The sequence below is a fragment of the Acromyrmex echinatior genome, chromosome 2 (genome assembly GCF_024713525.1).
Source record: "Acromyrmex echinatior isolate Ae372 chromosome 2, ASM2471352v2, whole genome shotgun sequence".
Taxonomy (NCBI): domain Eukaryota; kingdom Metazoa; phylum Arthropoda; class Insecta; order Hymenoptera; family Formicidae; genus Acromyrmex; species Acromyrmex echinatior.
Window position 1 is genome coordinate 19,760,471 of NC_141853.1, and position 14,523 is coordinate 19,774,993.

Below are 14,523 nucleotides of genomic sequence, written 5' to 3' on the forward strand. Positions count from 1 at the left end.
TGGAAGAAACACAATATGTTTTATTCCAAAAAAAAAAACATTATTAAACCTGCTTTAAAATCTCAAAAACTATTAGGTGTATGACTTTGCTCATTCGGTTTTCGTATAGATGGCTTTAGCGGTAAGTGGTGATCGAAATAAATAGATCATAGACGTCACACAATAAACTTGGGAATCTGTCAACATAATCCAAAAAGAAACATTAGTCGATTTGTGTCTGCATCATAAAGTTATTCTCGATTGAAAATGTCAGTTTACGAGCCAAATTCTTGTCATTTGCGGGAGGTTTTAATTTTCTGCTTCAATATGAAGAAATCTGCGGCTGAGGCTCATCGAATGCTTTCAAATATTTATGGTAAAGCCGCTACTAGTGAAAGAACGTGTCATAAGTGGTTTCAACACTTTAAGAACGGTGATTTTCACGTCGAAGACCAGCATAGCGATGGAAGAGAGAAGGTTTTCGAAGATGCAGAATTGAAGGCATTACTTGATCAAGACTCTTGTCAAAATCAAAAAGAATTGGCACGATCATTAGGAGTGACTCAATCAGCTATTTCAAAACGTCTCAAAGCCATGGGAATGATTCAGAAGCAAGGAAATTGGGTGCCATACGAGTTGAAGCCGAGAGATGTTGAACGTTTGTTTGCTTGTGAACAGCTGCTTGAAAGGCAAAGACGGAAGGGCTTTCTGCATCGCATTGTGACTGGGAACGAAAAATGGGTTCATTACCCCTTATAATCCCAAACGGATAATCCCAAGCGCAGAAAATCATGGGGAGTTCCCGGCCATGCTTCCACGTCGACGGCCAAACCGAATATTCACGGCTCCAAGATCATGCTCTATATTTAGTGGGACCAGCTCGGCGTAGTATATTATGAGCTGTTAAAACCGACTGAAACAATCACAGGCGATCAGTATCGAACGCAATTGATACGTTTGAGCCGAGCATTGAAAGACAAATGGCCGCAATACAACGAGAGACACGATAAAGTGATTTTGCAGCATGACAATGCTCGACCCCATGTTGCGAAAGTGGTCAAGACATACTTGGAAACGTTGAAATGAGAAGTCCTACCCCACCCGCCGATATTCTCCAGACGTTGCTCCCTCTGACTATCACTTGTTTCGATCAATGGCACACGACCTGGCTGACCAGCACTTCCGGTCTTATGAAGAAGTCAAAAATTGGATCGATTCGTGGATCGCCTCAAAAGATGACCAATTTTTTCGACGCGGGATTCGTATGCTGCCCGAAAGATGGGAAAAAGTAGTGGCCAGCGATGGACAATACTTTGAATCATAAATGTATAACTAGTTTTTTACAATAAAGCCTCGAATTTCGGAAAAAACCGCATGAGCAAAGTCATACGCCTTATATAACCTTGAGAAAAATTTTTTGCTCATCATAATATTTGTCTCTTCAATCAAATAACGTTTCCCTGTAGTATTTTCCCGTATCAAAACCAACGGAAATATTTTAAATGATCAAGACAAAACACCCTATAGAGGAACAATTCACACATAATTGCAATATATCTATAATGTTTGTAAATTAATCATGTATTTGTTACAACTACAGTTGCGATTGCAATTAAAATTGATACTGTTTAATGACATTCTTAAATGTGTATTACAAAAACAGACGAAAAAATAAAAAACGAAACTGCCAGAATATTCATAGTATTTATATACCAATGTGTATGAACAAAAATAAAAGTAGACCCATCATCCATTCATAAGTTTCAATAAATAATAGGGCATAAATAGTAGTATATAGGCTATAATTATTTTAATATTTCTAAGTGCTTTAACTGAAATTGCATCTATATGTACTACCGTTACATTCGGTTCAATTTATACTTCCAACTGATCAACAAAAGTACAGTTTGAAATAAAAACTATATGCGCAATGACCAAAAGTATTCGTTCAATTTTAACGCCACTTTTAATAATGAGTTACGTATTTGGTTTAAGAATTGCCATATCTAATCATTCGAGATTATGGTTTAGTGCCATATATATATTGCTGATTTGGTCAGTTTACTATTTCTTCATATCATGTGCTTTAATTTCTTTTTACGAATATGAGTCCTTCGAGGAGAATATTGGTCATCATGTAGAAATTTTTATAACGTTATTATGTATCGTGTTTGGAATATACCATAATAAGGTAATAAATTGGTAATAATATTTATAATATTATTAATAAAAAGCAATTGTTATAGTATACTTAATTATTAAAAATAAACTAAGGATGCACTGGATATCCGAAAAATGTATCTGGTATTATTCGACACTTTTTTACTATCCGATAGGATAGTCGGATATCATTCGGGAAACATATCCAGTTGAAATTTTATATCATTCAATTGTTGATTTTGTATTATATGAATATTCTATAAATAAGTTTGTGTACTCATAATACTGTATCTTATATATTGTTGCAAAATTAACCTTTTCACCAGTGTTTTTTTTTTTAAGACATTGTCCCGGAATCCGGAAAAATATCGGATATCCGACTTGAAAAATTGCCTTCCCGTATATCCGACCGGATACTGGACATCCGATGTTAAATTTTTTCGGATATTCGATATCCGATATGCGATAATTTTATGATCAGCTGCATCTTTAAAATAAACATATATATTCTTATTTATTTATACAATTACATAGATAAAGTATGCAGAGAATGGAAATAACTACTGCACTCCTGTTATTTATAATTATTAGTGACTTGATATTAGACTTAAAATTAGATATTAAGTTGTAAGAATGATTTAATGATGTTGCGAATTTCTTATAATGATTATGTAACACTAGAGTTGAAACAGTCAATTACTTATAATGATTTGAAAATTCATTAGTTACTGAAAAAAATAACTCGCAATTTTTAACTCATTACTTTTTAATGCAACCTGTAATGGAGTAACTTTACTGAGTCCATCATTATTTATTACCTTTTTCGACAAAGGTGACGATTTACTTTTTAAAATGACTTTCCCTTAGCGTTTTAAAGTTTATAGTTATCATTACAGTAATAAAAAATTGCAAGATTATTATCAAATTGTTATTATATAAAGTAACTGTAAAAGTAACGAAAAAGTAACTCTTCCATTCCCTGAAAATAAATATATAAATTTTCCGATTAGAAGAGACAGTCCAAAATAAATTGATCTTAATATATACATTATACAAAGTAATAACTTGAGACTTTTGGCTGTCAGTCGTTGTTCATCAAAAAGTTAAATTTACAAAATAAGTTTTGTAAACAGAATACAAGTGATTTTTGGACAAATTGTATATCAGACACAGAATATATGTGTATATATATATATATATATATATATATATTAATATACACATTGCGAAAACAGAGAACTTTATAATCATACACAGAAAAAATGTTTGATTGAATGAACTGGAATTCTGATTGAAAATGAATAAACCAGAATTCTAGTTAAATCTATAAGACTTCTGGTTAAATCTACTGAATGATGATTATTTCAATTAGAATTTCAATAGATTTAATCAGAAGTCTTGAAGATTTAAAATTCTGGATTGTTCATTTTCCACCAAAATTCTCGTTAATTCAACCAAACATTTTTTTCTATGTAAGATAAAATTATCTAATATGATATACTTTTTTTTTAAGGCGTATAATTTATTTAAATTATTACTTTAATTTCTATTTTATGTTAAACTTATAAGAAATAAATTCAAGTTTTATCGTCAAAAATTAGCAATCAATAATAATACTAACTATAATACTTATTGTATGTGAAGGTTTCTATAAAAATTGCCAATTTTGATAATTTATAAAGAGGGTTCCTAATATGAAACATAAGAAATTTTTTTATATAAGAGGAAACTAAGGAAAGAAATAAAGAAAAGCTTTCTCTATAAACGCTTTCATTACACAAAAGTAGAAACAAGTTGCAATCTTAATTATACATAATGGTGTTCAAAACGCGCTTACAATGATGTTACCGCTCTACAATTTACGTTACGCATGCTATAGAATTTCAGAGATAAAAGCGCATTCTGAATACGGGCCAATAATTTTTAGCTGATTTTATAATACATAATTCTAAGAATAGAAATCATAATCAGCATGTCAAACATATATACTTAATATAAAATAGAACAGTTCGAAAATAAAAAATATTTAAACTTTTTGATTTTCAGAGAATCTCCTAACTTTTTTTTAATTTTATGAGTATTATGGGTCTCCAGCCTTGCCGTTTCACGATCATCATTTCTAATATTTACAATCAAGAAAATGATTATATTTTCTTATTAATATGACCTTACTCTATCATTGAATATAGAAGTTATTGCTAAATATTTTTTTATTATATTATAATGAACAAGATTTAAAGATACACGTCAACGAAATTTAATAATATCCAATTTCACAAATCTTTTATCGCGACTACACACATGATGTAGGGTGAACTTAATTCCTATCGCTGCTAAAGGGTGCTGGCTCCAACGCTGGCGAGTTTCGACGGTAAAGTCGTATGTCTTTTGTAGTTTAGACATCGTTGAAAGTGATTCAATCTTTACAGATTAGATTTCTCGACGCCAAAAAGATTTTCCAATCGATTGAAAATAAACCGCGATAAGCTATTTTTCCGACATGTGCTTCTTTACTACTCGGACCTCAAAAAAGCCACAGCTGAAGCGCATCACTTATCCGAAGTATAGGTGATAAAACTTCATTGGAAAAAATATGTAGAGTTTGGTTTGAAAGCTTCCGAAACGGTAATTTTGACAAAGTCTCTTGTTCTGCATTTGATAGGGGGGAGGTGGATGCTGTATTGTGAGCTCTTGCGTTTAAATGAAATCGTTACAGTTGATCACTACAATAGTAATTATGTCGATTGAATAACGAGTTGATGAAAAACAGACTCTCCGTAGTCAACAATCGATGCAAAGTCATTGTTTGCATAATAAAGCTCGATGTTGCGAAAAGCGTGAAGCAAACACTTCTAGAGTGGGAAGTCCCGCATCCAGCGTGCTCTCCAGACTTTGACACTGTCAGATTACTATCTCTTCCGGTCAATGCAACATGCACTTACGGACACACACTTCTCTAGTTAGAAGAAGTCCAAAAATAGGTGGATGAATGGATCGCCTCAAAAGACACCGCGTTTTATTGTCGTGGGATTGCCCTGTTGCCGGAAAGATGGGGAAAAAATAGTAGAAAATGGAGGAAATTACTCTGATTAAGATATTCATTCATCTTCCCTTCAAAGCAAATCAATTTTGAAGTCAAAAAAACGGCAGGAATCAAATTCATCATCTAAATAATAAATTTTCTATTAAATAGATATTTATTAGATATTTCACCCCAAGAATAATAAATTCATGAAACCAATCACATGTGCTTAGTGGTTTAACAGAATACTATTGTCTTAATAGGAATCTGATTGTTTTGAAGCGATCCAGTTATCAAGTCAATTTTTTATTTCTTCACAAGAACTGAACAGAAAGAGCCAACGCCATGGACTGGAACAAATAACAATCTGAAGTAGCAATGTCTAATGAATACGGAGATAGAATCTCCCAGTTCACTCCTTCTAGATAATTTTTGACGGAACATGTGGTTTGGCATTGACATTAATATATGTACACAAATACACACTTTATTACAAAAATATATTATCGTATACAAATATAACTAAATGTGTGTACTAATATAAGTAAAATTTATATCAAGATATATATATAATACATATATTTATATTATATAAACAATATTTATTAATAACTTTTTAACAAACAACGACCGACAACTAAAATCTTCTGAAAGTCACTCAAAGTCATAATCTTAACAATACGTGTCAAAGTGGAACTGGCTCCTTTAATATTCAAAATATTTATCATAATTTATCTGTCTATTTCATATTCTATTCTCGACAGAAATTTCAAAATTATTTGAAAAGATTCGATATTATTGACAATACATTGCTTAAGTTGGGAACAATGACAGATTATGACAAGCTACGCAAAAAAGTAATGTGGTATGCCTTAGGATGGATCGTCATAGTTATATTAACGACGTATTCCTCAGCATTAAAATTAAAAGAAAAAAATGATGGCAACATTACATCAATTATATATTTTAGCTATTTACGAGATTATTGTTTTCATATTAATCTTATGGATGATTTGACTAATGCAAGTATCCTCGAGTTAGTACACTTTTTTAAATATGTTTACTATTACATTTATTTTGTAGCATAGTTATTCATGTAAATATACAAGATGCTTTATAAATACATGTCAGTACTTTAAATAATAAATCTATAATATAAGTAAAATACACTAAAATATAAGTAAAAAATATGAATATATGTCCTATTTTAGTTTTCAAGTTATAAATAATTAAGGAATGTTCGAAATTTCCGACTTGTGCGTTAACACACGCCATTGTATAGCATGTCTCGACATTATCTAATGTTTACAAAAAACAATCCATCAATACAAATAGGACAGATTTTCAGACAGTCATAAGAGTTTTGACAATCAAGCAAAACTTGTGATTCGTACACGATGCGCATACTCATTTTCATCTTGAAATGAGGCCATTCCTTTTGCAATTGATGGATAGGGCGAGGCGGACTCATTCCATGCCCACCATGATCTCTAAATTTCAATCCATCAGATTTTTTTGGAAAGGGGGGGGCCATTTAAAATTTATTATGTATTCAACGCCAGTAAACAATGTGGATAATCTACGAGAAAGGATTATCACACGAAATGAATTAAGACTACTCGAAGAATACTTGGTATTTTTGAACGAATGCGGAACTCAATGCTAAGACATGCAATAACATATTGTATATTGACATAACATAGTAGTATATCGACGTACAAGGCGGGCATTTCAAATATTTTCTTAATCATTCATAATTTGAGAATTAACAATAAGATATATAAGATATATGTTCATTTGATATTTTTTACTTATTTTAGTATATAAATTTATCTCCTAAAATACTGACATGCATTTATAAAACACTCTGTATAAAATAAAATAGAATGCAAGAACATTTCAAAATTTCTAAAGTGAAAATTTTGAAAGTATGACTAAAATGCAGATATTAATTTCTATTAATTCAATTTCCATCTACTTTTTTTATGTTCAGATACACAGAATTAAAATTTGATCAAATTAATGATCATATTCAGAATTTGATGAAATCACAAAAACACAAAATAACACGGGCATGGGAAAATAACAGAATATATCCTCATCAAGGCAGATTTTCGAAACCATTAAGCAACAAATGTATAACGTGGATCACTATGTAAGAAACTTTATAAAAGTAAATTCTACTAATGACGGTAACATTATGGAAAAAATATAATGTTTAGTAATAAGTATGAAATAAAACCTAATTTATGTATGCATGTTCAGACACCTTTACTTAGAGCTACGCAAAATATCTCATGAAATAAACTCAATATTTGGAACCCAAATTACTATCAAAATGGCATGCTATTTTGGTTGGATAGCATATGACTTGCGCGAAATTATTATGTACCCAATACTTATCAACAACTATATCAAATCTATAATAATAACCATGGTCTTTTTTGCGCTCTGTTTGTCTAATAATATTTGTAAATTCCTGTTTATTAATTATATGTGTGAAACAATCACTACCAAGGTAAATAAAATTACTTCAAATTTCAAAAAATATTAGCTTAAAATTTGTTCACAGTACATAAACAAATTCAAAGACAATTATTGACATACAGTTTTAAAATTAAATTAAAAGTTTCTTTGATTACATTTTTTAACAATTACATTCATCATACATTACAATTTTAGGCAAGTGCAACAGCAGATTTATTAAACAGATTATTATATGTTACTTGTGATATTGAAATTCGTGAAATCGTAAGTTTTAAATTATAAATCCATTAAAATTATTATTAAAGTAAATATAAATAAATACAAAAAACAAAAGATAAACATAATACATTTTTTATATAGATTTCACAATTTTCATTACGAATAGTGTATGCTCCTGTTAGATTCCATGGAATTGGATTTTTTCAATTTGGTTTTAAATTTCTTTATAGGGTACGTTATATTTATCATTACAATTACATGCTACAAATTCATGATAAATATTTAAAAAAGACTCACAAGTTGTCTTACAAATTATCTTTAATTTTAGTTTTTCACGTCTATTGCGTTGTAGTTATAATACTACAAGCACAAGTAAATAAACAAAAATTTATATAAGATTATTACAAAATTGGTAAAAAATGATTAATGATAATTAATACAGGTATATACAATATAACGTAATTTACAAAATGTATTGTATAATATAATCTGAATTGAATTCCAACATCCCTATATAAGTTTTAAAAGAGAAAATTAATATCTGAAAAAACAATTAATAATGTTTTATGCAATAAAAAAGATAAAAATAAACAATATTTATTATTTCTTGTTCATTTGGTTTTTTGTATGATTTTTTTAATTACAAAGAATAATCATGTGTTTTTTATATATAGAAACAACTCACCTGAGATGTTTTTATACTCCAATTAAAATCAACATTAACATGTTGTATATTACTGATTATTTTTTTATTTAAATTTGAAAACATTATTAATATGGATTTAAACATTTTTTTAAATAAAGTATACAAGAAAACAATATAAAATGAAATAGACGTTCAATAGCTTATGACATTATACATATATCTGAAGAACAAAGATTTTAATTAATGTCATATTAATATAATTTTATTACTGGTTTTTCGATAGAATTGCATAAGGCATATCTAAAAGTTCGTAAAAAGTAGTTATTAAAGAAAAAAAAATTATATTAAAAATATAAAATAAACTTTGCAATAATTCACATTTTTTGCGCCACTGGGATAAAAATATTGCAGGTGACTACACTCAGCAAAGAAATTATATTATAGGTAATATAAATTTCATAGCTTTCATTAAAAAATAATTAAAAAATTATACGCATATATTTCAAATTTTGATTTTTAGTTTATCATATTTATTGTCACTGATTTAGGTATATTAATACATGCGCATGTAAATGAGTAAACATTTTATCAAACTATGACAGAGTTTACAAAAACTTGATCCGATAATAATACACATACGATGTTGATAAAATAAATTATACGATTATGTTTCTATATGTGAACCAAGTGAAAGTATAATAAAAGAAAAATGTTATTAAATTTCTGATATTATTAAAAATAGATAATAATTAATAGCATTTTATGCAATAAAATAAATTTAAAATTTTTATTATGTTTTCACATATATTAGTATCTATGAATCTCTTATTATAAACTTTGATTGCAAAGTTCTATATCGGTTTACGGGTAGATATGTTCAAAAATCATCAATATTTAGAAAATATCGAGGTTTACCCATCACTTTTTCTATATTTCGTCATCGATGTCGCAAGCTAAAGGTATGCATTCATGATGTTGCTTGTCGCTAACCTCGATGTCGCTAACCTCGATGTCGCTTATAAATGGGCTAGAACGGTTTTTGACGGTAATTATATTAATTGTGTTGTGTAAACTGCTGTAAAGTTCAAAATGTCGTATCAAAAACAGTATACAATTGGACCTGTCAAATTGATGCAATTGTGCAAAAATAAATCGAAACTACGACAAACTAGACTAATCTGTATGCATTAATGAATGTACAAATTTAAAAAGAAAATATAAAAAAAGAATTTTTGATTGATCCTTTATGTGAAAGATAACATAAACATGGATTAAAAAAAATTATTATTAAAAAATTATTAACGAATAACCGGTTATATATTACGCCAACTAGATCTCTGATAATACGGAAATATATGGTCGTATTTACGGACGCAATAAGAAAAGCAAAGGCAAGAATTTTGGATACGCAGTATACACGATTTATAATAATAACACAATAATAATAATATATAATAATAAGTAATAAAAATACGGTAATAATAATAATATTAAATAATAATAAGTAAAGTAAAAATAATAATCAACTGAAAACTATATAAAAATTGTAATTGAATAATATAATATATTGCTCGAAAATTATAATTAAATGTGAAGTTATAATTTATTAATACGTACACCAATATACACTTCATTACGAAAATACTTTATCGCACACAAATATAAATTAATGTGATATTTATACTAAGTAAAATTTATATCAAGTTAGATACATATGTTCATATTATAATAAACATATAATAATAAACATTTGTTAATAATAAACAACGACCGACGACTAAAATCTTCTGAAGGTCACATAAAGTCATGACCTTGACAATACGTCAAAGCGATTGGAGCTGGCTCCTCTAACCGGAATATTTACCAAAACATTTATCTGTTTATTTCATATTTTATTCTGGTAATAGAAATTTCAAAATTGTTTGAAGAGATTTGATATTGTCGACAACACATTGCTTAAGTTGGAAACAATGACAGATTATGACAAGCTACGCAGAAAAGTAATATGGTATGCTTTAGGATGGATCGTCACAGTTATATTAATAACATACTGCTCAACTTTAAAATTAAAAGAAGAAAATGACGGCAACATTGCATCAATTATATATTTCAGCTTTCTACGAGATTATTGTTTTCATATTAATCTTATGGGTGATTTGATTAATGCAAGTATCCTCGAGTTAGTACACCTTTTTACATATGTTTGCAATTATATGTTTATCTTGTGACACAGTTATTCATGTAAATATACACGGTATATTTGTTATTCATACACATAATTATTCATGTAAATATACATTTCATAAATACGTGTCAATACTAGAAGATAAATCTATACATTAAAATAAGTAAAAAAAGCCATATGAACATATATCCTATGTTATCTTAGTTTTCAAGTTATGGATAATTAAGGAAAATGTTCGAAATGCCTTGTACGTTAACACACGTTGTTGTACCAGTTAGCACGTCTCGACGTTATCTAATGTTACAAACAATATCCATCAATACAAATCGGACAGAATTTCAGGCAGTCACAGCAGTCCTGACTATCAAGCAAAAAACTTGTGGTTCATGTACGAAGTGACAACATTCCTGAACAACGCCTTCGCAACAAATAGATGAGACGAGGTCCACCTCATGGCCATCACGATCTCCTGACTTCTATCTTTAAGTTTTATTTTTGGGACCTCTTAAAATCTGTTGTGTATTCAACGTCAGTAAACGATGATCTGCGAGAAAGGATACGAAATAAATTTAACCCTCAGCATCCACATCTCAAAAAAGTCCCTATCTACATCCGGGTATTTATAACTTAGCGTTTTTTTTTGTTTGTACCTCATTGTAGTGCATCGATTTTAACTAATTTTGTTTTTAATCTATCATTTGACGATTGAAAAAAAAAGAATTTTTGAGTTAGAAAGTCTAAAATGTCGTAGCACAAAAGATATTTTGCAATAAGTGAAAAAGGATCGGAATAACACGTGAAAATGAACTATGAAAATCGGGGGGAGGGGGGAATTACGCTAACTCTTTGTGGGTACTGAATGTTAAGACTATTTGAAGAGTACTTGATATTTTTGAACGAGTGCGGAACTCAATGCTGAGACGTGCAAGTAGCGTGTTGACGCACAAGGCGAATATTTTGAACATTTTCTTAATCATTCATAACTTAAGAACAAAGGTATATAAGACTTACATATGACATTTTCTACATATTTTAGTATATAAATTTATCTTTCAATAGTACTGACATGCATTTATGAAACACCCTGTATAAAACTAAATAATATAAGAGCATTTCACAATTTCTGAAGTGAAACTTTTAAAAGTACTGATTAGAGATAGTTACTTTTTTTCATTTTCTATCTACTTTTTTTATATTCAGATACACAGGATCAAAATTTGATGAAATCAATGAATATATTCAGAATTTGATGAAAAATCAAAGACACAAAAAAACACAGGCTTGGGAAAATAACAGAATATATCTTCATCAAGACAGATTTTCGAAACCATTAAACAGCAAATACATAATGTGGATCACTATGTAAGAAACTTTATGAAAATTCTACTAACGACTAATCATGAAAAATATATAACGTTTATAAGTAACAGCATACATAAAATACAATTTTTATTTATATATGCATGTCCAGACACCTTTACTCAGAGTTACGCAAAATATCTCATGAAATAGATTCAATATTTGGAACTCAAATGACTATCAAAATGCTATGCTATTTTGGTTGGACAGCGCACGACTTGCGCGAAATTTTATATCCAATACTTATCAACAATTATGTCAAATCTAAAATAACGACCATCGTGTTTCACACGGTCTGCTTCTGTCATAATATGTTTAAATTCCTATTCATTAATTATATGTGCGAAACAGTCACCATCAAAGTAAGTAAAATTATTTTAAATTTCAAAAAATTAGTTTTAGTTTAAAATTTGTTCACAGTACATAAACAAATTTAAGGACAATTATTGATATATAGTTTTAAAATTAAATTACAAGTTTCTTTAAGTACATTCTTTAACAATTATATTCACCATATATTACAATTTTAGGCAAGAGCAACAGCAGATTTATTAAACAGATTATCATATGTCACTTGTGATATTGAAATTCATGAAATCGTAAGTTTTGAAATATAAATAAATTATTATTATAAAGTAAATATTAAAAGTACAAGTAAATACAAAAGATAAAAGATACGCATTAAACTAATATATTTTTTACACAGATTTCACAATTTTCATTACGAATAGTTCATGCCCCTCTTAGATTCTATGGAATTGGACTTTTCCAATTTGGTTTTAAATTTCTTCATGGGGTACGTTATATTTATCATACAATTAACGTACTACAAATTTATGATAAATATTTAAAAAAAAACTTAAATTATCTTACAAATTATCTTTAATTTTAGTTTTTCACGTCTGTTGCGACCGTTGTAGTTATATTATTACAAGCACAAGTAAATAAGCAAAAATTTATATAAAATTATTACAAAGTTTGTAAAAAAAGATTTAATAATAATTTATATACATATGCACAATGTAATGTGATTTTTACAAAATGCATTGTATGTACAATCTTCTGGATTTAATTCAATATCTCTATATGAGATGATCTTTGAAAGAGGAAATTAACATATATGAAAAAATAACTAATAATGTTTTATACAATAAAAAAGATAAAAAATATTTAATATTTCTTGTTCATTTTGTTTTCATATGATTTTTTAAATTATAAATAGGGATAATCATTTTTTTTACATAAACAGTCACCTTTTTACATACTCCAATTAAAACTACTATTATTTTATATATTACTGATTATTTTCCGATTTATATTTGAAACATTATGAATGCGGATAATCGAATTTAATCGTTTTTTTTCTGAATAAAGTAAATAAGAAGATAATATAAAATGGAATAAATGTTCAATAGTTATTGTGACACTATACACATTAAAAAATTTTGTATTAAATTTAACATTTCTCATGTCCCAAATTTTTGTGTTAATTTGACATAAGATGAATACCTTACAAAATAACACAAACATTATGTTAAAAATTAGCAAGAAGAAGCATAATACGTTGACACAATTCAAAAGCAAATTTTATGTTAAATTGACACATTTTTAATATTAAATTTAATTGAAATTACACTATTTTTACATTTTTCAGACGATTCTCTATGATATTAAACATATGCAATATATAGATTTAACAGACATTTATTGTAACAAAGAGAAAATAACACAAAACATCTGTACCTTTTTACAAAATGTATAATAATTAATTGTACAGAACATATTTCTTCAGTAAAATTAACAATTATAATATATTAAATTAACACATACATTTTATTCATTTATTCTTAGAATTTATATTTTAAAACTACATTATTTTTATTTTATTTGTTTACTTACCTATAAATTGTTATTTTAACTCTGAGAAATGTTAAATTTTAATTTAACATAAAATATTCAAAATCACATTATGTTAAATGTTAATACTCGGATATGTTAAAAATTCAACACAAAAATTTTAACAAAAATTCGTTTTAACATAAATACAAAATGTTTTCTACTGTGTACATATAAAGGAAAGTCATCAGTACTGACAAAGGTCTCCTAAAGTGACCCTCTTATTTTTCAGAAACTATAGCTACTGTACTTTATTAATACTAATAAAATCATGATCTGTTTAGCTTATTAAAGAAGTATAAACTCATAATTCGTGAATTTATGGCTTGTTTCTATACCAAATCAGCTAAAAATAAATTTATGAATTCTATGAATGAGAAAATAAAATTCTTACGATTTTCTTTTGCAAATTGCGTAGTTTAAATAATAGTGACTATATTATTAATAATATTACGTCATTTTAAATGCTTGTAATTTCCTAAATCACTTTTATTTATATTATTTTTTTCTTTTAGTTTTTTCATAATATGATTTTAAATTTAAAATTGGGGTGCAGCGTAAACCGCCATA

At 27.9% G+C, this 14,523-nt stretch overlaps 1 protein-coding gene across 1 annotated transcript; it reads left to right on the top strand.

The window, feature by feature from the left end:
- The first annotated feature begins 109 nt into the window (after positions 1-109).
- Positions 110-13,021, top strand: LOC147910611 (uncharacterized). Its single transcript, XM_087403720.1, has 7 exons — positions 110-121; positions 10,421-10,692; positions 11,899-12,060; positions 12,170-12,419; positions 12,588-12,656; positions 12,764-12,853; positions 12,950-13,021. The coding sequence occupies exons 1-7, from the start codon at positions 110-112 to the stop codon at positions 13,019-13,021; spliced, it is 927 nt and encodes a 308-aa protein (XP_087259846.1).
- The last annotated feature ends 1,502 nt before the right edge of the window (positions 13,022-14,523 follow it).

Bases quoted from the DNA above. Each gene is read 5' to 3' on its own strand.
- LOC147910611 (XM_087403720.1), top strand. The intron at 12,061-12,169 runs GTAAGAAACTTT...ATGCATGTCCAG, and splicing joins TACATAATGTGGATCACTAT to ACACCTTTACTCAGAGTTAC. The intron at 12,657-12,763 runs GTAAGTTTTGAA...TTTTTTACACAG, and splicing joins ATATTGAAATTCATGAAATC to ATTTCACAATTTTCATTACG.